We start from the raw sequence: 27,599 nt of genomic DNA, 5'->3' as shown, positions 1-27,599 counted from the left end.
AACCAATGACAGAAACAAGAAGTCAAGTTGGGCATGGTGGCACACAATTATGGAAAGCTAAGGAAGGTGGAGTTCTGTGTCCTACAGGTCAACTAAGAAAACACAAACTCACAAGTCAAGACTCCCGAGTTTTCTTGAAGAAAAAGCAAAACGGAAAACCAGATCAGAGAAATTAGGCGTTCATTGTTCTCATTAGGACCCTTTGTTTAGGGCTTAAATAAATGTTCCTTTGGGGGGAATTTAGTACTCATATCAAGGATTTCCCCATCATTTTCTTGTCCAGTTTGCACAAGGTAATTTACAGTCCCTCATAGAGGACATCTGAGTTTATGACCCTCTCTCAAGACACTCGACTTTTACACCCCATGCCTTCTTGAACACCTTTTTTTCTCCCTCCGCCTTTCATTTTGCCTAGAAAGTCCTTTGCTTTTTTTCCAGAAACGCTTCTAATCCTCGACTTCACCGTCTCCACTTCTTTCCCATCAACTGTGCCGCCGCATAATTTTCCTTCCAACGAAAGCTCAGCCGCCGCAGCGGAGTGAGCAACCGTCTCCCTCCTTCGGCGTAACAAAGGCTTAAGTGCACCAGCGACCGGGGACAACCTCAACTTGGTGCGCCCAGCCCCGCGCCCAGGGGCGAGCCCCCAAACCCTGGCGTTCCGTACGTGTTAGCCTAACTTTCCGGCCACGGAGGTGGGGGCTGAAGGTGAAGTGCGGACCCCGCATGACAGGACTCTAGTGGTGAGCGATCGGGCTTCGGAGAGCAGTTAACACACCGCCAGGAACTAAAGCCTCCACCACACCGCCATCCTCCGATGAAACGGGCATTCCAACTCTCGCGAGACTGGCCCTGGCGCGCGCTTCAGCCCCCGAGACTTGCGGGTTGCCGCGGTCTTCCGACTCCAGTGGCCACACAGCAAGAGTGAGACTTGCAATTCCGGGTCTGTGCCCCGGAAGCGGAAGTGTAGGTTCCGTGCTGTCAAAGTTGTAGTGCTTCTCGAGGGTCGGTCCCGCGAAGTCTCTTCCTGGTCTCTCTGGCTCTTGAGTGCCTTCCCCCCGTGAAGGGTGGGAGCGCAGGGACGGACGAGCGAGATGAGCACCATGTTTGCAGACACGCTGCTCATCGTTTTTATCTCCGTGTGCACCGCGCTGCTCGCCGAGGGTGAGGGCGGCTGTTTCTTGGACGTTTCTTGTTTGACTAGTCTCAGGGTGGAAGGGCACTGGGGTCCCTCGCATCCTTTGAGGAAAGATCGGGACCCTCACTTCCTGCGACCTGCGTGGTCCGTTGCAAGAAATCCTGGGCTCATCCCCTATAGAAGCAGGAGAATAGTGTGGAATCACACTTCCTGGGTTTCTTTATGTATTTGGGGATACACTTAAACATGTTTGGATCTGATTCTGAAAAAAGTTATTTGCTGATAAGTATAGAGCAAAATGTCGAAATCCTTTTGTCTCCAACACTAACAATTAAAGATAGTTTGCTGTGATTTCCATTCATTTCTCATTAGCATGTTGCTTTTAATATTTCAGGCATAACCTGGGTCCTGGTTTACAGGACAGACAAATACAAGAGATTGAAGGCAGAAGTGGAAAAACAGAGTAAAAAATGTGAGTATGGTAACAGGGTGGAAGTTTCAACACAGTAAGTTCATTGGGTGCATTTTCACAGTAACTATTTCAGGAGCATACCAAGAATACAAAAAGAGTTCAGTATTCCTTGTTTAAGCAACTGAAATCTCAGCACGCAGGAGATCAAGACAGGATTGTGAGTCCCAAACTAGTGTGGACAGCATAGGAAGATTGACCTTACAAACAAAACTATAATCCAACTTGGTAAAAATAGAAATCAAAGACTTTGGTGCAGCGTCTTTAATAAAGCTAAAGGATTCTGTGTGTGGTAGAGCTCCAGATAGGACAGGCCTGGTCTACATCATAGTGCATTCCAGGCCAGAACTGCATATTGAGGCCCCGCCTAAGGTGAGGGTTGGGGGGGGAAATCTATAAGGAAAAGGGGTCATGGCACAGATATCTGTCTATTCATTCATCCGTCCATCTACTCTTCATTTTTTAAAAAAAGATTTATTATTTATTATATATAAGTACACTGTTGCTGTCTTCAGACATCAGATCTCATTACAGATAGTTGTGAGCCACCATGTGAGTGCTGGGATTTGAACTCAGGACCTTCTGTAAGAACTCAGTCAGTGCTCTTAACCACTGAGCCATCTCTCGAGCCTCTAGTTTTCATTCTAAAGAAGGGGTCCTGTTCTGTTGTGAGGAATCATGGAAGGCCTCCTGATAAAGATGGTCTGAGTGCCTTGTAGGCTAGTTAGAATGTAGATTAAAAAATAAGACAGGGGCCTTGTTCTTTTCACTTGCTTTCTTGCTCTTACCCCATTGTCCCTCCTCGTCCCACCCACCCCTAACTCCCCACGTGTTCATGGCCGGCCTCTACTTCTCTACTCCTCCCCTTCTCTCTTTCTGCCTCTACTACCCTCTTAACTCCCCCCATGACCTGAACAAACTCTATTCTGTACTTTAAAAAAGAAAAAGAGAGAGACAGAGAGAGGAAATTCTAGGTAAAGGACAAATCACATTAGTAAACACGGGGATTTTAGTATGTGAACTGTGTTTGGAGAATGATAACTCATAACTAGTGTAAGTGGGAGGGGTAACCCTCTCGGGTTAAGGCAAGTTTCAGTTGGGTGAGAAAGCTGAAAATGTTTTTTTTTTTTTTTTTTGTTTTTTAAAAAAAGATTAAAATGGGTAGAACTTGTGGCCATTGAAGTAAAGTTAAAATTTAGCAGGACACAACTGATCATATAACTAAAGTCTTAGGTAGCCCAGGCACGCCTCACTGATCAGATAAATCAGGCATTAGATAATCTAGGCAGTCTTCAAATTTATGATGCCTTGCCTTCAGCTCCCCAATTACTGGGGCTCTTAATGGTTCTGTAAAAGCACATTTGGTATTCAGTATTCTTTTTGTTTTGTTTTTTGAAGTGGATCTCATTTAGCCCTGGTTGGCTTTGAACCCACTAGCTGAAGTTGACTTTGAGTTGATTCTCCTACATTTCAAGTGATGGAACTGTAGCCATTCAGAACCCAAACCACACCTAAGTGGCTCCTAAAGATTTCTAGAGCTAGCTTTATTGCTATATGCTTCTTATCTCCTTGTATCTCTAAGTTCTGTGGGTGTCTCAGTTTTCTCGTTTGTTTTGTTTTTTGTTTTTAATTTTAGACAGGATCTTATATAGGCCAGGCTAGCTTTGAACTCTGTTAGTTTCTGCTTACTAAGTACTGGGATCACAGTTGTTCATTATCATGTCCAGGTTATGGGGTGCTGGGCACTGTACGCAGGGCTTTGTGTATGGTAGGTGAGCACTCTGCCAGTTGACCTGCATTTCTCAGCTTCCCTTGCATTTCTTTCCCCCTAAATTATCTTACATGAGGGGCTGAGAGTAGAGAACTGTGATAGAGTTTGTGCCATCATGCCCAAGCCTGGAGTTTCCACCCTTAGCAGTGAAAAACATGTCATTCGATTCACATAGAAACCGTTATGGTTGGTTATAGAAATGTTTCCACCTTATGGGACAGAAGATTAAGACTCAGAAAGTTAATGATAGACTTACATCACAAGAAAACAAAGAACTGGAGACTAAACTTAGACTTCTGTTTTCAAGCATAGACTTTTAAAATTACAGTTTGCCATTCTTTATTCAATGTTGATGATGTTGGCTCACCATATTTAAAACCAAATTCATTATATTTACCTTTGCAAATATGATTTTCTTCCAGGATTTTTTTTTTTTTTTTTTTTTTTTTTTGGTTTACCTTGGTGACTTTATGCTTCCTAGCAGGGAAATCCAAAAATCTTAAAAATAAATAAATAAATAAATAAATAAAAGCTATATGCTTGTTCTCTTTATTGCTTGCTTCTACTTACTTGAAAGAAAATGCTGCTAGGCATGGTTCTTGCTGTTCATGTATGTACCCTGTGTTTAGAGCAGGGACTGGTGCATTGCAAACGGGAAAGGTGCTTGGTTTTGCGTTTTTTGTTTTGTTCTGTTTTAGGTCATTTTAGGGACAGGTCTCTTGCCTTTGTTGACTTAGAACTTGCTCTGTGGACTGGAGAGATGGCTCAGAACACTGACTGCTCTTCCAGAGGTTCTGAGTTCAAATCCCAGCAACCACATGGTGGCTCACAACCATCTGCAGTGGGATCTGATGCCTTTTTCTGGTGTGTCTGAAGACAGCTACAGTGTACTCATGTACATGAAATAAACAAATCTTAAAAAAAAAAAAAAGAACTTACTCTGTAATTCAGGTTGCCCTTGACCTCCCAGTTGACCTTCTTCCTAGTGTAGGGTTACAATGTTGTTCAGGTAGTCTTACTGCTTTCTGCCTGTATTTCATTATCAAAGCCTGTAACTGTTGTCCTCTTGGACGGTTTTAGATCTTTTTACATCTCCCACAACTGCTAAACCGCCTATTTTAAAGTGGCGTGCTTCATTGGCTCTGTTGCAGCGCCTCATGTGTCTGCCCTCAGTTACTTAGATTTTCTTTGTAGTTTCTCAGAGCATAAATCTAGTTACGTTACTTGTCTTCTTAAAACTTCAGTGTCTTTTAGGATAAATACAAGACCTATGAGCTGGGTGGAGTGGCACATATCTGTAATTCTAGTATTCAGGAGACTTTAACAGAGCTGTGGGTTTGAGGCGAGTCTGAGTTACATATCTAAACCCAACTCCAAGAAAATAATGGGCCAGACTTGGTACATGCCTTAAATCCCTGAGGCAAAGGCAGGAATATCTCTGAGTTCCAGGCCAATCTGGTCTATAGAACAAGTTTTAGGTCAGCCAGGGCTGCAGAGTGAGACTATGTCTCCAAAAAAAAAAAAAAAAAAAAAAAAAGAGCAGCAGCAGCAGCAGCCGCCAGGTTGGCATGCACTGTTAATCCCAGCACTTGCTAGGCAGAGGCAGGTTGATCTCTGAGTTTAAGGCCAGCCTGGTCCACATAGTGAGTTCAGGAGAGCCAGGGATTACATAGTGATGAGGACATGTAGAAAGGGAGGGAGGAAGGAAAGTAGGTCGGTACGGCCTTAGCCCTCAAGAGGTGGAGCAGCAGTTAAGAATGCTTTCTGTTCTTGTAACAGGACTCAGTACCCACATCATGTGGCTCATGGCTGCCTGTAATTCCAGTTCCAGGGATTCATTGCTCTCTTTTGGCCCTGTGGGTATCTGTACAGAAATGGTGCACTTAAAGACAAGCAGGCGCGGGCACACACACACACACACACACACATACATAGAAATTGAAATAAAATCTTTTCAAAAAAGATATGACCAGTAAAGCTCAGGAAAATACAATTTCTTCTTTTCTGATTGTATTTGTTTGTTTTTGTGAGGTTTTGAGGTAAGAAGCAATCCTCCTGCCTCAGTTTCTGCTAGAGTAGCATTAAAAGGCCACATCTTATTTCATATTCTCCTGTTTTCTTTGCCTGGTTTCATAGGGCCCTTTTCTAATTTCTGAATGGGTCTTGGGTTTTTCCTACTATTGGTCCTTAGTACTTGCTATCCCTTTACATGGTAAACTTCTCTCTCTTTCTCTCTCTCTCTCTCTCTCTCTCTCTCTCTATATTTAGCAAACTCTTAGGTTTATTTAGTCATCAGACAGAATCAGATCTTTGTAGTTTCTGATTCATCCATAGACCTCTCTTTGGAGCACTTGCCACAGTGTGATCACCTCCCCCCATCTCCTCCTCTGAATAGAGGTTTCTCTGTACAGCTCTGGCTATCCTGGAACTGGCCCTGTAAATCAGGCTGGCCTTGAACTCAGAGATTTGACTGCCTCTGCCTCCTGAGTGCTGAGATTAAAGGTGTACACCACCATCATCTGGCCACAGTTACAAAATTCCTACCTCTGGACTATGGTTATTAGGATTATGTTTCTTTGCTCAACTATATTGTAGTACCTGTGAAGGCAAAGTAGTATCTTCAGCCCTTAACACAATTCTCAATACTTGTAAAAGTGTGTTTAATATGCTAAAGAATAAAGTGTCTCTGTAGTATACCATTTTTTTGAGAAATTTTGTTATTATCACAGACTAGTTAGCATGTACTGGTATCCAAATATAAGTGTTTTTTTGTAATATATATATGTAATTTAGTATCATATTTACTTCAGTGAGTGTTCTCATATCTTAGCCATTAATTTATCTTTAAGATTTTTAGGCTTTTCATTAGTGTCTACAATTTTTACATTAAGCTTACTTACATTTTGGAAGCAAATGAAAAGTTTACTTTGGGCTGGGCATGATGGTGCACATCCATAATTCCAGCACTCTATAGGTAGAGTCAGGCAGGTCTCTGAGTTTGAGGCTGGCCTGATCTACATATTTCCAGGTCAGTAACAATGAGACCCTGTCTCAGAAAAACAAAAACTAAAAAAGCAGACTGGAGAGATAGCACAGCAATTAAGATACTTGTTGATCTTGCAGATGACCTGGGTTCAATTTTCATCACATACATGGTGTTCACAGTCATCTCATAATCCAGTACCAGGGGATCTGATGGATCTGATATCCTTTTCTTCATGGGCACCAGGCACACACACACACGTTGTACATACATGCAAGCAAAATACTCATCCACATAAAATAAACAACAAATCTTCTACTTTATATCTTAAGTAGCAGAATTGCTAGCAATGCTTCAGTCATAATTTTCTATAGTTCATTAATACGGTTATTTGAAGGTAAATTTATATTATTTTTAATTGTATTCTCAGTTGACATCTTTGATTGTTGCTGTATATAGAGTTTATCATGATAGGTATAATACAAAAAGAATGGGCGTGGTCTCTGACTTCTGTAATTTGTAACCAATTGGACAGCTGTTAATGAAGGATGTTTAAAAGAAAAACATTGTAAATTCTCTTTGAACATACTTAAGAAATCTATCTGTCCTTCTGTCTGTCTGTCTGTTTATCTGTCTATCCATCTGTCTGTCCGTCCATCCATCCATCCATCCGTCCATCCATCCATCCATCCATCCATCCGTACTGAAGATTGACTTCTATACCTTGAGCACGCAAAGCAAATAATCTACTCCTGAGCTCAATCTCCAGCTCTTGAAACTTTTTTTCCCCTTGAAACTTTTTGATCCTTTAAAATTCTTGCCATGTAGCTCAGACTAGCCTTGCACTTGTGGTCTTCTGGCTTTGGCCTCTGGAGTTCTAAAAATACAGCCATAGACAACAGTGCCTGGCTTGAACATGTAAATGTTGATATGTAATTTTTCCTGGTACTTAAAAAATTTTTTTATTGGATATATTTTATTTACATTTCAAATGTTATCCCCTTTCCTGGGTTTCCCTCCATAAACCCCCTATTCCATCTCCCTGCTTCTATGATGGTGCTCCCTCACCCACTTACCCTCTCCTGCCTCCCTGCCCTGACATTCCCCTACACTGGGGCATCTAGCCTTGGCAGGACCAAGGGCTTCTCCCATTGATGCACAACAGGGCCATCCTCTGCTACATATGTAGCTGGAGCCATGAGTCCCTCCATGTGTACTCTTTGGATAGTGGTTTAATCCCTGGGAGCTCTGGTTGGTTGGTATTGTTGTTCTTATGGGGTTGCAAACTCCTTCAGCTCCTTCAGTCCTTTCTCTAACTTCTCCACTGGAACCCTGTTCTCAGTGCTGCGAGCATCTGCCTCTGTATTTGTCATGCTCTTTATACTTTATATTCAGAATTCATCATGTATCTAGGCATGAAAATTTTTTCCAGTTTATAAATAGGTGTGAATTAGAATTAAACATAGATCTGTTTTTTTTTTTTTTTTTGTGCTAATCTAACCCTTGTCATCTGGAGAATACTGATAGCTATGAAGTAGTCCTATTTATGTGGTATCTTTAAAAAAAATTAGGCCTCACACACACTAAGCAAATGCTTAGGTTTTCTTTTCTGCCAACAATTAAGGGAGCTGGCCACTTAACTCAGTCATGACCAAAGTCCATCAGTGTAACTTTGTAGTGAGTCTTCTGTGAGAGAACATGCTTTTAATATACAATTCTGTGTGCTATGTTTACAGTAGAGAAGAAGAAGGAAACTATAACCGAGTCAGCTGGTCGACAACAAAAAAAGAAGATAGGTAAGACAGTAACCTAAATACAATTTGGGGTGTGTGTGTATGTGTGTATGTATGTGTGTGTGTATATATATATATGTGTGTGTGTGTGTGTGTGTGTATCTGTATGTATGTATATATGTGTGTGTTTGTGTATATATGCGTATGTGTGTTTTGTTTTGTTTTTTGAGACAGTGTTTCTCTGTGCAGCTTCGACTGTCCTAGAACTCATGACATAGACCAGACTGGCCTCAAACTAACGGAGATCCTCTTGCCCCTCCCTCCTGAGTGCTGGGATTAAAAACATGCACCACCACTACCCAGCTATTTTAAAAAAATATATTTTTTTAAAGATTTATTTATTTTATGTATGTGAGTACATTGTTGCTGTCTTCAGACACACTAGAACCCCAGAAGAGGGCATCGGATCCTGTTACAGAGGGTTGTGAGCCACCATGTGGTTGCTCGGAACTGAACTCAGGACCTCTGGAAGAGCTGTCAGTGCTCCTAACTGCTGAGCCGTCTCCAGCCCTTAAGTATATTTTTAATTAAATAGTCTCACCACTTTACCCCGTTTCTTTTTCCAGCCCTTCCCAGGTTCCATCCCTCAAATCTTCCCATACCTCCTTCATCTTAACTCTATAGCCTCTTATTCTTTGATTATTATTGTTACATCTGTGTATATGCATGCAGAGTATGTAAATACTATTGGGTTCTTCTGTTTTTGATGTTTTGTGTATGCCGTTTCAAAGCTGACCACTTTGGTTTGAATAGCCAATAAGAACAAAGCTCATTTTCCCCTCCCAGCGGTCATAAGTTTCATTAAGGTCTTTATCTGGAGTGAGACCCTGTGAAATCTTGTTCATTCTACCTTTTTGTGTCTATTGTCTAATGATTTGCCGTTGTTCTGAACTTGTGTATGCAGCCGTTTGTAGGAGAGTCTGTTTCAACATTAGACTTCCTAGTATTCTGGCTTGTATAATCCTTTTGCTTCCTGAGCAGGGATGCAGAGGCTGTGGGGTAGGCGTATCCACCGGGGCTGGGTTCCGAACGGTCTGTTCTGCTTTGTGTTCAGTTGTGGTTTTCTTTTTTTAAAGATTTATTTATTTATTATATATAAGTACACCGTAGCTGTCATCAGACACACCAGAAGAGGGCATTAGATCTCATTACAGATGGTTGTGAGCCTCCATGTGGGTCCTGGGAATTGAACTCAGGACCTGTGGAAGAACAGCCAGTGCTCTTAACCACTGAGCCATCTCTCTACCCGGTGGCCTTTTCTAAGATCTGTGACCTCACTAGCTCCGGGAAGTTGGCTAACTTTCTAAGCATGAGCTCTCTCTTGTTTAGGGCCATGAGACTAATTAGAAGATGTCTGTAATTGCCGCTCATAGTGCTTTTTAAATTGAAATGTTTTGGTATTCTTCTGTGTTTAAACATTGTGGTAAGTAAGTAACAACCCATGTATTCACTTCATCTTATCAAGTGATATTGAAACAAAATGCTTTTATAATTTCCAGACAGTGATAGTTTATTCAGTAATTGGGCTGTGCTCAATATTTTTGAACTAATGAGTTTATTCTTTTCAGAGAGACAAGAAGAGAAACTAAAGAACAACAATAGAGACCTGTCAATGGTAAGAGTCCAGAGTATAACTTAGGGTAAAACACATAAACTAATATTTCTTCAATAAAAGTCCTATTTGCATTAAATATGTTACATTTGAGTTCTTAAAATGTATCACCTATCAGGGCTATAAATAATAATCATAGGTATTATGGAACTAAATAGAACTAAAATATGCTGCCACATTTAAACTTATTTTAAAGCTGGCATGGTGTATCTCTTAATCCCAGTACTCAGAAGCTACCCAGGAAGACCTTGTCTCAAGAAAGCCAACAAACAAAATCCCTCCCTCCCCATTTTAATTGTAAGGGTTTAATTGAAAAAACCCTTCATTTTAATTGTTTGTTTAGAAAAGGCTGCTTTGAAGGTTATAATTTGTCTTCAGAAAGGTCTAGCTTTTGTATTCTTTGATATTGATATATGCAAGTTTTTATGTGCAATAAGGGCATAAACATTATTGAGATAAAATACTGATGGAAAAAACACATCCCAGAATAACATTCCCAGTTGTTTCCATCACTTATAATATAGTAGTTACAATGACACTCCATGTCTTTCTTTCTTAAATTTTTAAGGTTTTCTTGTTCTGAGTAGGGTTTCTTTGCTTGGCCTTGTTTGTCCTGGAACTTGATCTGTAGACCAGGCTATCCTTGAACCCATAGAGATCCCCCTGCTTCTGCCTCCTGAGTGCTGAGATTAAAGGTGTGAGCCATCACTGCCTAGTAAGTTTTTCCTTTTTATTATTTTTTAAAAGATTCATTTATTCTACGTGTTAGTACACTGTCTCTGTCTTCAGACATACCAGAAGAGGGCATCAGATTGCATCACAGATGATCATGAGCCACCATATAGTTGCTGGAAATTGAACTCAGGACCTCTGGAAGAGCAGACAGTGCTCTTAACCAATGAGCCATCTGTCTAGTCCCAAATTTTCTTCTTTTAAAAAAAAAACTATTATTATTTATTTTATGTGTATAGATGTTTGGCCAGTATGTATGTTTGCTCCTGCAGAAGCCAGAAATGGATCCCTAATATTGGAATTACAGATCAGCCATTGTTTGAGTGCTGGGAATGAAACCCAGGTCATCCAGAAGGAGTGGTTAAGGAGTACTCTGAACCACTGAGCTCCCTGAACTCCAGTCCCTTTTATTTTAAAACAAAACCAGTTTGTTTTCTCCCCTGTGTTCATATTGAATCTTGGCTTATGGCATTTGTGTAACTCCAGGGTGGGGATTGGCACATTGGAGACAGCTTTGTTGGCAGTCACACTAGTATAAGGAAAAAGGATTTTCTAGCTCATTTGTTCCTTACTTGACACAAGGCTACCTTCCCTAGTTCTGTGTATTTAGCATGGCACATCTCAACTTTCCATGAATTTCTTCACTTGCTGGGAGATATTGGCTATGATTCTTTATTTGCTAAAAATTTTTTTTAGAATGAGTATAATTTACAGGTAATATTTTTTTCTCAGTATGTACCCCTGGCTGGCCTGGAACTCATTATGTGGATGGACTAGGTTGCCTCAAACTCAGAACCATTAGCCTGCCTCCCCTCCTTAGTGCCAGGATTAAAGGCATACACATACAGGGAAATATTTTATAAAGGGAGTTTTGTCACCAGAGATAATGTCTGAAAACCATACATCTTTATACTCGTTTTATCTATTTATGCTTTTATGGGATGTGGAATTTAATAATAATTTAGTTGCAAATAACATACTTGACTCACAATGCCTACCATGTTGCTTTAAGCTGGTGTCATAGCTTAGCATACCCTCAGAGACTCTGGGCCTCAGTCAAAATTTACTTGACTGGTTGATGCTTTCCCTGAGGCACTGTGTTCTTCATTCCAGTCACACTACCTTACCCCTTGAAAAAAGCCTAAGAAGATTCAAGTCCGTTCTTTTAAAAAGTGCTTTTCAGAGCCAGATATTGTGGTAGTACATGCCTGTGATCCCAGCTACTCATGAGACAGGCAGAGATTCAGTGAGTTCAAGAATTCCAGACTCAGGCTGGAGAGATGGCTCAGTGGTTAAGAGCACTGACTGCTCTTTCAGAGTCCTGAGTTCAATTCCCGGCAACCACATGGTTGATCAAAACCATTTGTAATGAGATCTGATATTCTCTTCAGGTGTGTCTAAAGACAGCTACAGTGTACTTATATATAATAAATAAATAAATCTTAAAAAAAAGAATTCCAGACTTTACTATAATAATAATAACAACAACAACAACAATAATAATAATATTCAAGTCAACACTTGTTACTTATGAGAAGTTGGCCAGAATGAGGCCTCAGAGCTGTCTTCAGTCTTTTACAAGTAGCAAAGAAAGGAGGAATTGGAAACACAAGGCAAGTTAGATAACGAGTTTTTTGCAAAATAAAACTTTTTGTTCTTTTGTTTGTTTTTGAGACACAGATTCACTGTGTACCCCTGGCCTCACATCTCACCTTGTTCTGTCAGATCAGCCTGTCTCTGCCTCCTAGTGTCTGCTACCACACCCAGCTCTATGGAAAACTTTTAAAGAAAAATTACATGAAACTTCAATTTTTGTAGTATTTTATATATACACACATACACACATATACACATATATATTAGTATATATATATTTTTAGTACATATTTTGTATATTTTTTATATCTATCTATCTACCTCTCATATCTCTCTGTGTGTATATTTTTTTTCAGTGTGAAATGACCATCTTTTGCTTTCCTTGTAGGTACGGATGAAATCCATGTTTGCGATTGGCTTTTGTTTTACTGCCTTAATGGGAATGTTTAATTCCATGTGAGTAACCTTTTACATGTTTCTGCCTAATGTTCTGTTTGATGCATGTGAGCATAGGATCTGTAGTGATACTGTATTTGTCAGAATCTCAAAGTAATTTTGAGTTTGAGGTCAACCTATACTCTATAGCCAGATCCTCTCTCAAAAATAATGGAAGAAAGCTAGGCAATGGTGGCACAAGTCTTTATTCCCAGCACTTGGGAGGCATAGGCAGGTATATCTGAGTTCCAGGCCTGCCTGATCTACACAGTGAGCTCCAGGACAGCCAAGGCTACACAGAGAAACCCTCTGTCTTGAACCTCTGCCCCCCCCCCCCCGAAAAAAATGGAAGAAAGAAAACAAAATTTCAAACTTATACATTATTCACACATCAAGAAACCCCTTTACATTGTATGTATTTATTATATGTGTTACAAGTATTATACATTACATATTGAACGAATTTCCCCCATAGTGTCTGCCCTTTAGAATTGGCTTATATTCACTATGTGAATGTGCAGTCCTAGTGTATGGTGTGCTTTGAGCATATCCTCCTCATCATAAATCTTTCATAATCATTTGAGAGTATGCAGTAGTCTTCATGCTTCTGGACCCACCACTATGTCAGTGTGGACTTCCTAAAGGTGTGTGTATGTGAGAGAGAGAGAGAGAGAGAGAGAGACAGACAGACAGACAGAGACAGTGCATATGTTTAGATTATGTAGCAGGACATTTGATCACATTGTGACCCTGTGATTGTGTGGTGTGGCTCTGCCTTTGATCCTAGGCTTTCTGTTTCCCATAAACAAGTACCTGAGGTATAGCCTCAGCTCTAGCATCCAGCTTTAATCCAAGAGCTAAAGAAAGTCAACACAGGTCAGGTGGCTGAGCAAGTAGCCTGCTGGCAGGGAGTGAACAGAAAGGAGGGCTTTGAGTTGGAAGGTATTTAAGATAGGGTGGAGAAGGAGGAGTGGGAGGGTCAGCTGGATGCTTACTCTGCCTCTCTAAGCTAGCAGGTTTTCACCCCAGCTCTGGCTTCAGAATCTTCATTGGTAAAAGCAAATGGCTGGGATTTTTATTTTTGAAACAACATGCATGCATGGAGGTCAGAGGACAACTTGCATAAATCTGTTCCTTCCTTTCATCAGCTAGGATTCAAACTCAGGTTGTCAGGCATGATGGCAAGTGACTTTACCCTCTGAGCCATCTCACCATCCTATTTTTTAAAATAACTTCAATATAGCCATGTAAATAAGAATTTTATTTTGAAAGAATACAATTATATAATTCAGTAGTCAGACCCCCCACACATACACACAGGGATGGGGATTCTGTCGAACATCTCTCACAGGGGTGGCCTAAGGCCATCAGAAAACAGATATTTGCATTACTATTCATAACAGTATCAAAATTACAGTTATGAAGTAGCAATGAAAATGATCCTGGCAGTCACATGGGGAACTGTCTGAAAGGGTGGCAACATTAGGACCATTAGGACGGTTGATGTCTTAGTTAGGGTTTCCATTGCTGAGAAGAGACACCATGACCAAGGCAACTCTTATAAGAAACAAAATTTCATGGGTGCTGGCTTGCACCAGAGGTTCAGTCCATTATCATCATGGCAGGAATTATAGCAGCATGAGGCAGACATGGCTCTGGAGGAGCTGATAGTTCTACGTCTTGTTCCAAAGGCAAACTGGAAAAGACTGTCTCAAGGGCACTAGGAGGAGGGTCTCAAAACCTATCCTCACATTGACACACTTCCTCCAACAAGGCCACACCTCTTAATAGTGCCACTCCCTGGGCCAAGCATATTCAAACCACCACAGTTAAGAAGCATTGACATAACTGTTTTTCAAGACAGGGTTTCTCAGTGTAGCCATGGATGTCCTGAAATTTGCTCTGTAGACCAGGCTGGCCTCAAAGAGATCTGCCTGCCTCTGCCTCCTGAGTGCTGGGATTAAAGGCATGCATTATTATTGCCTGGCTCATAATAACTTTTTAAATCTACTTAACAGTGAGAATGTTTGTTCACCAGATAAAGCTTAGACATTATATAGTCTTTTCTTTTTTTAGATTTATTTATTATATAGAAATACACTGTAGCTTTCTTCAGACAGACAAGAAGAGGGCATCAGCTCTCATTACAGATGGTTGTGAGCCACCATGTGGTTGCTGGGAATTGAACTCAGGACCTCTGGAAGAGCAGTCAGTGCTCTTAACCACTGAGCCATCTCTCCAGCCCTATATAGTCTTTAAAAATAATTCAGTATATTCTTATGGTTTTTAGGTTGCTTACTAATGTGCTTCTTCAAACCGAAGGTACTGATATAAAAATATTTTTACTCTTAAAATAGAGTCTTAACAACTATAATCTTGTTCGGCGATGAGGTCAGGTGCTGTTGTTTAAACAGTGAGTAGCGGAATGGCGCAATCGTGTGGCTCTGCTCTGGCAGAATGAGGCAGACATCCAGGTTCACTGGAACTATACCACGTCAGTAGACTTGCTCTGGCTTTCTTGTTTCCTTCCCTTCCTCTCTGTTTCTTTACCCTCACACATCGTTTTTATCTTCTTCCAACGTCTACCCTTACTTCCTATGTCTCAGTGCTATAAAAATTGTATGGGAAGAAATGTAAACAAATGATACATGGATGGGTATTATTATAGAAACATGAGGTATACTAGGGTAAGAGGAAGAAAGTGTCTATCTTTATCCATGTGAAGGGTTTAGAGAATGTCTAAATACAAAATTATTAAATTTCTAGCCAGGCAAGATGACACATGACTTTAATATCCCAGCACTGGGGAGGCAGAGACAGCAGATCTATGTGAATTCAAGGGCAGCCTGGTCTCCATAGTGAGTTTCAAGTCAGCTAGAGCTAATGAGACCGTATCTTAAAAAGAACCCCCAGTCCCCACCTGCTCTGCTTAGCTGATCATTCTTGGAACCACAAGCCTCTAGATCTGGAAAACATTGGAAGGTTAAATAACTTTATGAAGTATTTAAAAATGCCATGATTTCTATCCTATAATTCTGTTTTCCCTCAGTTATTATTTTTGTGTATGGTGATATAGGGCATACCACAGTTTGCATGTAGATGCTAAAGGACAACTTTCAAGAGTTGATGCTTGGGGTTGAGGATTTAGCTCAGTGGTAGAGTGCTTGCCTAGCAAGCGCAAGGCCCTGGGTTCAGTCCTCAGCTCTGAAAAAAAAAAAAAAAGAAAAAAGAAAAAAGACAAAATAACAAAAAGACCATGGGGCTGGAGAGGTGGCTCAGTGGTTAGTGGCACTGACTGCTCTTGCAGAGGTCCTGAGTTCAATTTCCAGTAACCACATTGTGGCTTACAACCATCTGTAATGAGATCTGATGCCCTCTTCTGGTATGCATGAAGAGCTACAGTGTATTCACATACATTTAATTAATTAATTAATTAATCAATTAATTTTTAAAAAGTTGGTGCTCTTCTTATACCATAGGGGCTTCAGGCATGTCAGCTGTTCTATGTAGGGCCTGCAATGCTAATAACAATGTATTGTACATTTAAAATTATGAAAGCAAGACATCACCAAAATATAGATAGACAGATAGATGGATAGATGGATGGATGGATAGATAGATAGATAGATAGATAGATAGATAGATAGATAGATAGATAGGTAGGTAGATAGGTAGATAAAGTGTTTAAGGAGATTGACAGCCAATAGCCTGACCAGTGTTCCGATTATTACACATTTTCTACATGTACTGGTGTCACACTTCCTCTGCTCCACCTGTAACAATATATCACTTAAACATGCAAAGTGTTGTTAGGGGATGGACAGACAGCTCGGTGAGTAAAGGGGCTTACTGTGCAAGCCTGGCGACTGGCGTTTGATCCCCGAAACCCACATAGAGGGAAGGAGAGAACCAGTTCTACAGAGTTGTCATCTGACTGCTGTATTCACACCCACCCATGCAGACCAAATAACAGAAGAAACTTTGATGGGTTAATTCTGGGGTGTTTGACATGTTGTACTTTTTCATTTATTCGTTTCTGTTTTTGACACATGGTTTTTCTACACAGCCCTGGCTGCCCTGGAACTCACTGTGTAGACCAGGCTGACCTCAAACTCACAGAGATCTGCCTGCCTCTGCCTCACATTATACATTTAGTAGTCTCATGGAAGAGTAGTGTTTCTGTTAAGTCTGTTTACGTTTTGTAGCTTCTTTTTTTTTTAATATTATTTATGTATGACTACATTGTAGCTGTCGTCAGACACACTAGAAGAGGGCATCAGATCTCATTACAGATGGCTGTGAGCCACCATGTGGTTGCTGGGAATTAAACTCAGGGCCTCTGGAAGAGCAGTAACCTCTTAACCGCTGAGCCATCTCTGCAGCCCCTTGAGCTTCTTTATAAGTGCCTTTCATATCGCTTATCTTTCCTAGCTTGATTCTTCAGCACAGTAGGCTGTACATTTTATTATTATCATTGGGTTTTTCCCTTTTTTAAAAAAAAATCAAGACAGGATTTTGTTGTGTAGTCCAGGCTGTCCGTGGAAATGCAGTTGTTCTCCTCTCTGCCTTCCAAGTTCTCGAATCCTAGACTTACAGGTAGGAGTGTACTAATGCACTTAGTAGGTCTTTCTTAAAGCATCTGCTGTCTGTCTATAAATGTTAAGGCTAAAAGTAGGTATTTCAGAGACTATATTCTAACCTCAAACAGCAGACTTGAGACCAGCTTCAGATATACAGCAACAACCTGTCTCAAAAGAAAGACAAAAAAGACCAGAGCAGCAGCTATAATCCGGAGAGCGCATTCACTTCTTCACTCAATTCTGTGAAGTGGACGTTTTAAAGAAGTGGAAAGCCATCCACAATGAGCTGACAGTTACATTTCCAAACACCTCCCAGCACTCTGGAGGCAGAGGCAGGAGGATCAGGTGTTCAAAGTCACTCCAGCCAGGGTCTCCCTAGACTGAATTAGAGTCTGTTTTTTAAAAAGAAAATAATTCCTTTTACCCAGTCCGAATATAGTTCTGTGTATCCCTACTCAGGAGTAGCCATCCTGCTCTGGATTTGCAAACCTTAAGTGAGGAAGCACTCTACCTTGAACTAGCTCTTTCCTTTATTAGGTTAAGGACGTTTGTTTAGCTATTCCTCATAAAAATCTTATGGTCATCTAGGGGGAAAATCATTATTAGTTAGACTTTGCCAAAGAGCTCCAGGGGAGGGGAAGGCAGGATGATTGTTGGGGCTGAAGCAGAGATTGCAAATTTGGGGACAGCTTGGGATCTAGCAAGATCATCTCTTTTTAAAAAAGGTGCTAGCTGGGCAGTGGTGGCACACTCCTTCAGTCCCAGCACCAGGAGGCAGAGGCAGGCCGAGCTCTGCAAGCCCAGCCCAGTTTACAGAGAGTTAGTTCCAGAACAGCCAGTACACAGAAAAACCCTGTCTCAAACACACAATTGCTCCTGCTGCATGTGTGCATGTATGTACATGTGTTTTTGCAGAAGGGGAGATGCATGTGCAACTATGTGAAGGCCAGAAGCTGATTTTATTGCCTTAGTCTCTTTCCACCATATTTTTTTGAGACAGGGTTTAGACCCTGGTTTCCCAAGGTGTGGTTTAGGTTTTCCTGGGTGTTTCTGGCATCCTTCCAAGGAGTCTGCAGTCAGAATAAGGCTCATGGTGTTTCTCTCTGTCTCTCATTGCCTCCCAAGTGTGCTGTGGAGTTTTCTAAGAGATCCTTTAGTACCCCAAGACTGAGGATTGTGAATCCTGTCATTTCTTATGAGACAACTATTAGATTTCAGAAGTTAAAAATACCCCTCTTATTACTATTTTTTAATTTTAGAATATAATTGCCCCTAAATACTTTTTAAATCTTAAAAAAAATTGCCTGTGTTTTGTGGGGGTACACTCACATGTGTTGAGGTACATGTATGGAGGTCAACTTGTAGGAGGTGGTTTTTTCCTTTCCCCCTCTTGGTTCCAGGATCGAACTCAGACCATTGGGCTTGACAGCTGCCACCTTGACATAATGAGACATCTTGCTAGCCCCTAAAAGTTATTTTTCATTAAAATATGCAGGTTATCCTATATCAGATTTCTTGCTACTTAAGAGGATACATTTCTAAAAATGTATATGGGTGTTTTGTCTGCATGTATGCACAAGGTGTCTGCAGAGGTCAGATGAAATCTCTTGGAACTGGAGTTACAGACTATTGTGACCCATGATGTGGGTGATAGGAATTGAATCCTGATTCTCTGGAAGAGCAGCAAGTGATGTAGCTGCTGAGCCATCCCTTCAGCCCTCTTCCCTGTATTGTATTTATTTGTTTATTTTGAGGCAGGATTTCACTATGTAGCCTTGGTTGGCTTGTAATTTGCTATGTATAGACCCAGGCTGTTGTTGAACTTAGAGGTCCAACTGCCTCTGCATCTTGAGTACTGAGATTCAAGGTATGTGCCACCTTGCTCAGCAAAGAGGATACTTAAAAAATATATTATCTCAGTTTCTAATAGACCATACATTAATAGCTACACTGTATACAAGTCTGTTTAGTCCTCTGTAATTGAGTGTGCAGGGTTTTCCTGCCAGAAGCACGAAGCGGCATTTGTTTCTAGTGCATTGATTACCTGGGTCCTTCTGCACATTTCTGCACTTCAGTCCTAGTTAAAGTGTGTCCTACGTGGACCCAGACGTTTTCCTGAAAATAACTTTGTTGATTTTCTAAAAATAACAGTTCTTTGTTTTTCTTTCTTTTTTTATCTTTTCATTTTAGATTTGATGGTAGAGTGGTGGCAAAGCTCCCCTTCACCCCCCTTTCTTACATCCAAGGACTGTCTCATCGAAACCTGCTGGGAGATGACACCACAGACTGCTCCTTCATCTTCCTGTATATTCTCTGTACTATGTCCATCCGACAAGTGAGTATCCACACCCTCTGTTTACTATGTGTAGCTCTTTCTGTCATTGCTCACACAAGCTTCTGTAATGCTGGGAACATTTATCTGCTACTCAGCTCTTTCAGCTGCTCACTTGGAATTCCAATGTATTGTTCACAGCTGTATTAAATGCCTGCAAATCTAGATGACTGACAGTAGGTATGAAGGCAGTTGTAAAACCAAACATGGCTCCCACACCCCATTCTTGATTCTCAGTTCCTTCTTCATTGACTCTATCTAAGTACCGTGACTTTGGTAGTTCCAGGATTCTCTTTCTCATGTACTAGTGCCTACTGTCAGTTCAGGAGTGTTCACTGCTCTCGGGGTGGTGGGACCTGGGAGAACGGAGCCTGAAAATGAGGCAGATGCATGCAATAGACAACTTTCTTCAGAGCATCCATCTATACTCTCAGGTTTGAGAACAATCATGAGTAAAGTGTAGAATCACAGGACAAGCAAAACACGGCAGAAACATGTTTTTCACAGAGGCATTGAAGCCAGTAACCATAGCCATCTATAATAACCTGAGCTACACTCATTGTTATCCATTACCCCTGAGAAGAGCATGGAAACACAGTCAAGAATAATGCTGAGTTTTGACGTCAGAAGACCCTTATCTTGGTTTCTTAGGGTTTTTTTCACTCGCACTCAATTTCCTATGTGAAACTCCATTTTTAGACGGTGTTCTGACATTACCAACAATATAGTGATTTTAGTGTATTTACAGTTAAGCCCAGCTACTAACAACTTGAGTTTTCTGTCAGGGCTAATAATGAATTCTAGGCTTCATACTATGTTAGGAAAGAAACTGAAAATAAGTAAGTTAAAGCTGTTGGACTATGAACTCGAATTCTAGGTGGAAATCCAACCCTAAGTGACAGACACAGTAGTTTATGCCTGTTCCCACCTCTGTGTACAAAATGCAGTAGTTAGAGACCTGCTACAGAAACAGTGGCCACAGGAACTGCTGTATAAATCAGGGTTTTGTACAAAAGGACCGTTTTAATTGTGTCCTGGAGGATGAGGAAGTCTTAGCAGCACCAGTGGAGGCTTGGAGGTCTGGTGGGGATGCAGTGACCACAGGTCTGCTGTTGGTGGAGGAGTGGAGGGGGAGTGTGAGAGGAGTGGGGGGGAGTGTGAGAGGAGTGGGGGGGAGTGTGAGAGGAGTGGAGGGGGAGTGTGACAGGAGTGGAGGGGGAGTGTGAGAGGAGTGGGGGGGAGTGTGAGAGGAGTGGAGGGGGAGTGTGAGAGGAGTGGAGGGGGAGTGTGAGAGGAGTGGAGGGGGAGTGTGAGAGGAGTGGAGGGGGAGTGTGAGAGGAGTGGAGGGGGAGTGTGACAGGAGTGGAGGGGGAGTGTGAGAGGAGTGGGGGGGAGTGTGAGAGGAGTGGAGGGGGAGTGTGAGAGGAGTGGAGGGGGAGTGTGAGAGGAGTGGAGGGGAGTGTGAGAGGAGTGGAGGGGGAGTGTGAGAGGAGTGGGGGGGAGTGTGAGAGGAGTGGAGGGGAGTGTGAGAGGAGTGTGGGGGGAGTGTGAGGAGTGGAGGGGGAGTGTGAGAGGAGTGGAGGGGGAGTGTGAGAGGAGTGGAAGTGGAGTGTGAGAGGAGTGGAGGGGGAGTGTGAGAGGAGTGGAGGGGGAGTGTGAGAGGAGTGTGGGGGGAGTGTGAGGAGTGGAGGGGGAGTGTGAGTGGAGTGGAGGGGGAGTGTGAGAGGAGTGGAGGGGGAGTGTGAGAGGAGTGGAGGGGGAGTGTGAGAGGAGTGGAGGCTAGCACTGAGGATTTGTGTCTCACAGCACACTCTGGCTCTATCCGTGTTTCCTGTGGGGTTGCTGAGCTGCTGCTGACTCTCCTGTTTCTGGTCATTTGTTTGTTTTCAAGGCTGTTGTGAATGAGGTTCATTACTAGGTGGGTTGTTGTTCTCCTCAACCTTATTTCATTTTTGTTTGTATTGAGGCAATTATAAATGAATTCTCAGTGTTATTATAGAAAAGTGCAGAGAAATGCTATTGATTTTGTATGACAATTTTGTATCCTGCTAATTTGCTGAATTTTTTTTTGTCATTTCTTTGAAGTACACAAAGATAGCCATTTCTGACACTGTGACACCCTTGCTTGTTTCTTCTAAGGGCTCTGGTGGAGAATTTAGGGTCTTTTTGCGTGGGGTTGCGTTAGCTGCAGACAGGGATGGCCTCTTACATCTTATTTCTCTTCCCTGTATGGACGGCCTAAAACTTCAGGCACTCCTTTTACTAAGAGTAGAAGTGGATGACTTTCTGTTTTTCTGATTTTGAAGGGTGTGTCTCCAGTTTTTTCTTAGTTAGTAAGATGTTGGCTGTGGGTTCTTCGTCCATCACCTTTGTTATGATACGGTTCTTCCTTACCTAGCTTCTTCAGGATTCAGGACTTTTTGGGTTTTTTTTCTCTCTTTCTTCATCTCCTCCTCTTCTTCCTCCTCCTTCTCCCCCCCCCTCGGCCCCCTTATTCTTTTGAGACAGTGTATCTCTGTGTAACTTGGCTATCTTGAACTTTCCTCTGTAGACCAGGCTGGCCTGGAACTCACAGAGACCCACCTGCCCCTGCCTCCCTAGTGCTGGGATTAAAGATATACACCACCACCACCCTGCTTACAAAACTTCTTAATATATTTATTCTATTTTTTAATTTGAGACAGGGCCGCACTGTACAGCTTTGGCTGGCCTAGTATTTGCTATGTAGACCAAGCTGACCTCAACTCACAGAGATCTGTCTGCTTCTGCCTTCCAAGCTCATGCATCACCATACCCATCCCAGTGTTTATTCCCTGACACTTTGATGTTTGTATATCTACCCCATACCTCCCTTCAACTTTTCCAGACCCACTCTGGCATGTCCCCTCCTGGCTTTATGTCTTCTTCCTTCCTTCCTTCCTTCCTTCCTTCCTTCCTTCCTTCCTTCTTTACTTTTCTAACCTAACCTATATATGGGCATGAGGCCATCCATTGGAGGGAGCATGGGCAACCTAGCAGTCACCACTATTCCAAAGAAGTGATTCTCACCTTAGTAGTCATCAGTTGCCCACAGCTCCTCAGCAGGAGTGGGGCCTTGTAAGGCCCTCTCCAAGCATCCGTGCTGCAGGTTTACTGATCTTGTGTAGGAAACTACAACTGCCATGCATTATCCAGAAGACAGTTTACAATACTCTTCCCCATCTTCCTTCTTCCAAGATGTTCTTGAAGCCTAGGGAGGGTTGATCTGGCTAGCCCACATACAGCTGATCATTCAGTCATGTATTGTCAACCCTTTACCTAGTTTGTATTAACCACTGTGCACTGACCAAGGTTGACGGCACAAAACTCTAGAGTGACTTGTTGGCCATGTGGCATTGAGTCAGAAGGTAAGGTCCTCAACAGGAGCATGGAGCTCTTTGTCTGCCCACTCAGTGTCTTGTTTCTCCAACATAGTTTTTACCTTCTTCCCATTTTCTACTCCATTGCAGTAACCCTGTCATTAAAGGCCATCAGTTTTTTAAAACTGGCCCTTACTCCGGAAAATGACAAGGATTCATATAATTGACCCCTGTCTCTGCAGAATAACTGGGCCAAGGTCCCTTGTATGTTTTGTCTAGACTTCTTCTATATTTCTTGGCTGAACAAATGTGTTATCATGTGTTCTCTATTGTATAATTTCAAATTGTTCTTATTTCTCAGAATCCTTAGCCTAGTGCTAAATACATTGTAGATGCCCAGGAAATACTGGTCACTTTTTGTTCTTTTTAATTTTATTTTTTGAGACAAATCTTATATATCCTAAGCTGGCCTTAAAACTCCTAATCCCTCTGCCTCTGCTTTTCAAGTTTGGGCATTACAGGCATGTGCCATCATACCTGGCTATTAATGCTCAATTTTTATTTATCCATTTTTAAATATTTATTTATTTATTTATTTATTTTTAATCTAAGTACACTGTCAGTGCCTTAAGACATACCAGCAGAGGGCGCTGAATTGCATTACAAATGGTTGTGAGCTACCATGTGGTTGCTGGGAATTGAACTCAGGACTTCTGGGAGAGCAGTCAGTGTTCTTAACCACTGAGTCATCTCTCTATTTCTAATGCTCAAATTTTAAAAGCTGAAAGTTAGTAAGTATGTTGTTTGATTTTTTAAAGTTTTTTTACAGCTATCTGTGAAGTTATTTTTATTATAAAAGAAATAGAAACTCAAATATTTCTCTAGCCTGAACTATTTTCTTTTATTGGCTATTTTATTTACATTTCAAATGTTATCCTCCTTCCTGGTTTCCCCTCTGAAAACCCCCCATTCTGCTCCCCCCACACCTCCTCAGGGGTGCTCCCTCACCTACCCATCCACTCCCACCCCACCACCCTTTCATTCCCCTATGCTGGGGCATCAAGCCTTCATAGGACCCAGGGCTTCCCCTCCCATTGATGCCAGACCAAGGCCATCCTCTGCTACATATGTACCTGGAGCCATGGGTTGGTGGTTTAGTCCCCGGGAGCTCTGGGGAAGGAACGGGTCTGGTTGGTTGATATTGTTGTTCTTCCAATGGGATTGCAAACTCCTTCAGCTCCTTCAGTCCTTCCCCGAACTCCTCCACTGGGGACCCTATGCTCAGTCCAATGGTTGACTGCCAGCATCTGCCTCTGTATTGGTCAGGATCTGGCAGAGCCTCTCAGGGGACAGCTGTATCAAGCTCCTGTCAGCATGTACTTCTTGGCATCTGGATTTGTGGTTTGGTGTTTGCATATGGGATGGATCCCCAGGTGGGGCAGTCTCTGGATGGCCTTCCCTTTGGTCTCTGTTCCACTCTTTGTCCCTATATTTCCTTTAGACAGGAGCAATTCTGGGTTAAACTTTTGTGAAAGGTAGGTGGCCCCATTCCTCAACCAGAGGCCCTGCCTAACCTCTGGATATGGTCTTTACAGGTTCTCTCCCCTTTGTTGGGTATTTCAGCTAATGTCATCTCCGTTGGGTCCCAGGAGCGTCATGCTTTTCCGGCATCAGGGACTTTCTGGTGGCTACCCCCAGTTCCCATCCCCCATTGCCACACACCTGTTCAGTTTCCTGACCCTTTCTCCATATATCTCACATGCCTCTTCTCACACCTAATCCTGACCCCCCTTTTCCTCTTCCCTCCTCACTTCCTCCCAAGTCCCTCCCATTTTGTTTCCTCTTCTGAGTTGGACTGAGGCACCCACACTTTGGTCTTCCTTTTTCAGCCTGAACTATCCATGATTGATCTTCCTAACTCATTTTAAAATTTCTCATTCAAGTATGAGCTATTGTATGCAAATATATTTAAATATTTTATGAAGTTGTATTTGTTACTTCATTAACTGCTGACAAAGGATTAAAGTAGTATGTATTTACAAAGGAGCCTAGATATGACCCGTTCCTGGTATCTTAAGCCTAACAGATAATGGAGTACTGAAGGACAGATGGTTCAGGTGTATAAACTGTGTACACTGAATGCCATTTGTTCTTAAGACCAGCACTTTAACATAGAAAGTGTGGTAGAAAGCATCCACTAGACTAAGAATCAAATCATATGGGCTTAAATTACAACTTTTTGAGGTAGCTCAGGCTGGCCTTGAACTCTTGATCCTCCTGCCTGCATCTCCTGAGCTCTGGAATTACACCTGCCCTAACTTAACTTTGTTATTTTGGAGAACTAGTCTTTCCAAAGTTAAGTGGTTTCAAATACCAAATGAAGGAGTCAAGAAGAGTATTGAAATAATACCTACGTTTTTCTTCAAAGATGCTGTGAACGTTTTAACAGTTGGCAGCTATGTAACCTGTGCTCACTCGTCAGCCCTCATTCCTGTTAAAGTAGATGCCAATTGATTTTCTAGTCAGCTGTCTGCTCAGGAGTACTGGGTAGCACACCCACGCCTGTCTGCTCCAAAAGTCCATTGTTTTCCAAGACCTGTTTGTACTGGTTTTACTTATTATTATAGTTATGTAATTAAATGAAATGTTATATTAATCAAATCAACATAAAAATAATTGTTTTTATGGAAACTGCTTCAGTATTTTATATAAACGGAATACACCTATATTGTTGTATTAGATGTAATTAAGATAAAGATGCAAAGTTTTAAAAATCTAAAGAGTTGGGGCCTCCAAGTTAGGCAAGTGTTCTTCCTCTGAGGTATGCCCCAGCAGCACTGTCACATCTGCAGTAAAGACTAAAGTCAATACTATCCTCAAGGGAAAGCCCTTGTGTTTTGCAGGCTTTGTGTTAAAGGATTACAGTGGGGTGGTGGGGCACACACATTTAATCCCAGCACTCGGAAGACAGGTGGGCGGATCTCTGTGCCAGCCTAGTCTACAGAGTGAGTTCCCGAACAACCAGGGATACACAGAGAAGCCCTGTTTCAAAAAGCCTGGTAGGGGGGAGGGAAGGGGGAGGGAGGAAGGAAGGAAGACAGATTACCTGGAGGCATGGGGTATAGCCCAGTGGTAGAGTGATTGCCTACCATGAACAAAGCCATAGGTTCCATATTTTTGGCACTTCAATAAGAATCTTTCTCTCTCCCTCCCTCCCTCTCTCTGTCTCTGTCTCTGTGTGTGTGTGAGATTCTACCGAGCTTCTTTACATCAGCAGACCCAGGTCCTGCCAAGCATGTACAGCTCTCATTGCTGTGATCTTCACTGCAGGCAGCTGTACTTTTAGTTCATATGCATTGTCTTTGCTGAGATGTATGTAAGACACTTCTTTTTATAGGTTATATTAAAAATCAGGTCTTACTATGCTTTCTTTACAGAACATCCAGAAGATTCTTGGCCTTGCCCCTTCACGAGCTGCCACCAAGCAGGCTGGTGGATTTCTTGGACCCCCACCTCCTTCTGGGAAGTTTTCTTGAAGGAAAGCAGAATTGTGAATTTCCGATCATACTCTTAGACATTCACATCAGACTTACAAGGCATCTGGCCACATTCTAGGTTTGAGTTATTTCTCAGCTGTGGATATGATCAAATGAGATCACTGCTTAACTAATGGGATAGTGCTTATGGTCATGGGTAATTTCTTTAGATTTGGGTGATTTATGTAAGCACAACATCTTCTTTCTTGTCTCACTTAAGTATTTCAGTGTCTGTGCCATGTACACAGAAGCAGACTGTCCACGAACATTAGGCAACTAGGAAAACAGTTTATGTAACAACTTCGTTGGAATTATTTGTTGTTTTTTCAAAAAGCCAAATATGTCACTTTGTGTTTGACAATGAGCCAAATTTTTAGGTGTTTCATTTAGTGAGATGTTTGATTTTTTTGAATATTTAAAAATATTTTCTGTAATCTGAACATAAGGATAAACATTGACCCAAAAATACTAAAATAAAGTTTTGTCATGTTCTTTTACCAGCCTTGTCTCATGTTCAAAATATGGGATGTCCTGGTGTACACTGTGAAAGTGTTCTAGTTTGCTTTCTGGTGCTTTTCAAACACTGACCAGAAGCAACTTACGGGAGGAAAGGGTTTGTTCAGTTCATGCTTCCAGTTCATCATTGGGAACAAAGGTTAGAATTCAAGCAAGAAGCAAGGCAGGAGCCATGGAGGATGGCTTACCAGCTAGCTCATTCACAAACCTAAGTGTAGAAAGGAAAAGGGCAGTGCAGTGAGGCGGTGGCCTGTGCTTATCTCATAATTCTGCAGCTCGCCGGAGGGGGAAGGCCTGCTTCCCCTTTCTTAAGGAGTAGCTCTCGGAGTTCTCTAGGATGTGCCAGCACTAGGATGTTAGTGGAGGCCAGTCAACCGTTTCTAGGCCATTCTGGGAGCATATTGCTGATCCATGTGGACTATCCAAGTGCAGAATCTTTACTTCTCTGGCTTGTATTCCCTTTATCAACTGCTTATTTAGAATTTCAGGTTTTAGTGAAGGAGTTATGGATGTGGAGTACCACACAATTACCCACTGGCCTACTCTCACAGACATCAGTAATGCAAGCATTAGCCAGCAATGTAACCGAAGCTTCTGGAATGTAGTGGTTTTGATAGGGAACAGTGAAGATTATTTGAGGTATGTACATCCCACTGGGGACTCAAAGTAATATTTCTTTGATTTTATTTTAATTTTCAGAGTCTGCTTTTTAAATGACTAGGTAGTACTGGGAGTCACACCTGGGACTGTGTTCATTGCAGATAAGCCCTG

The 27,599-nt window shown here is 41.9% G+C and overlaps 1 protein-coding gene across 1 annotated transcript; it reads left to right on the top strand.

The window, feature by feature from the left end:
• The first annotated feature begins 961 nt into the window (after window positions 1–961).
• On the top strand, window positions 962–26,809 carry TMCO1 (transmembrane and coiled-coil domains 1). Its single transcript, XM_080937651.1, has 7 exons — window positions 962–1,161; window positions 1,530–1,607; window positions 8,095–8,154; window positions 9,720–9,766; window positions 12,480–12,547; window positions 19,297–19,441; window positions 26,214–26,809. Exons 1-7 carry the CDS (start codon window positions 1,092–1,094, stop codon window positions 26,310–26,312), a joined length of 567 nt encoding a protein of 188 aa, XP_080793777.1. The 5' UTR covers window positions 962–1,091; the 3' UTR covers window positions 26,313–26,809.
• The last annotated feature ends 790 nt before the right edge of the window (window positions 26,810–27,599 follow it).

Source organism: Micromys minutus, assembly GCF_963924665.1.
Source record: "Micromys minutus genome assembly, chromosome: 1".
NCBI classification, from domain to species: domain Eukaryota; kingdom Metazoa; phylum Chordata; class Mammalia; order Rodentia; family Muridae; genus Micromys; species Micromys minutus.
The sequence above is the reverse complement of the archived record's forward strand: the minus strand, read 5'-3'. Positions and strand labels throughout refer to the sequence as shown.

Coding starts and splice junctions, on each gene's coding strand:
- TMCO1 (XM_080937651.1), top strand. CDS start 1,092: ATGAGCACCATGTTTGCAGACACGCTGCTCATCGTTTTTATCTCCGTG. Junction 1,162..1,529: donor CACCGCGCTGCTCGCCGAGG/GTGAGGGCGGCT, acceptor TTAATATTTCAG/GCATAACCTGGGTCCTGGTT. Junction 9,767..12,479: donor ACAATAGAGACCTGTCAATG/GTAAGAGTCCAG, acceptor CTTTCCTTGTAG/GTACGGATGAAATCCATGTT.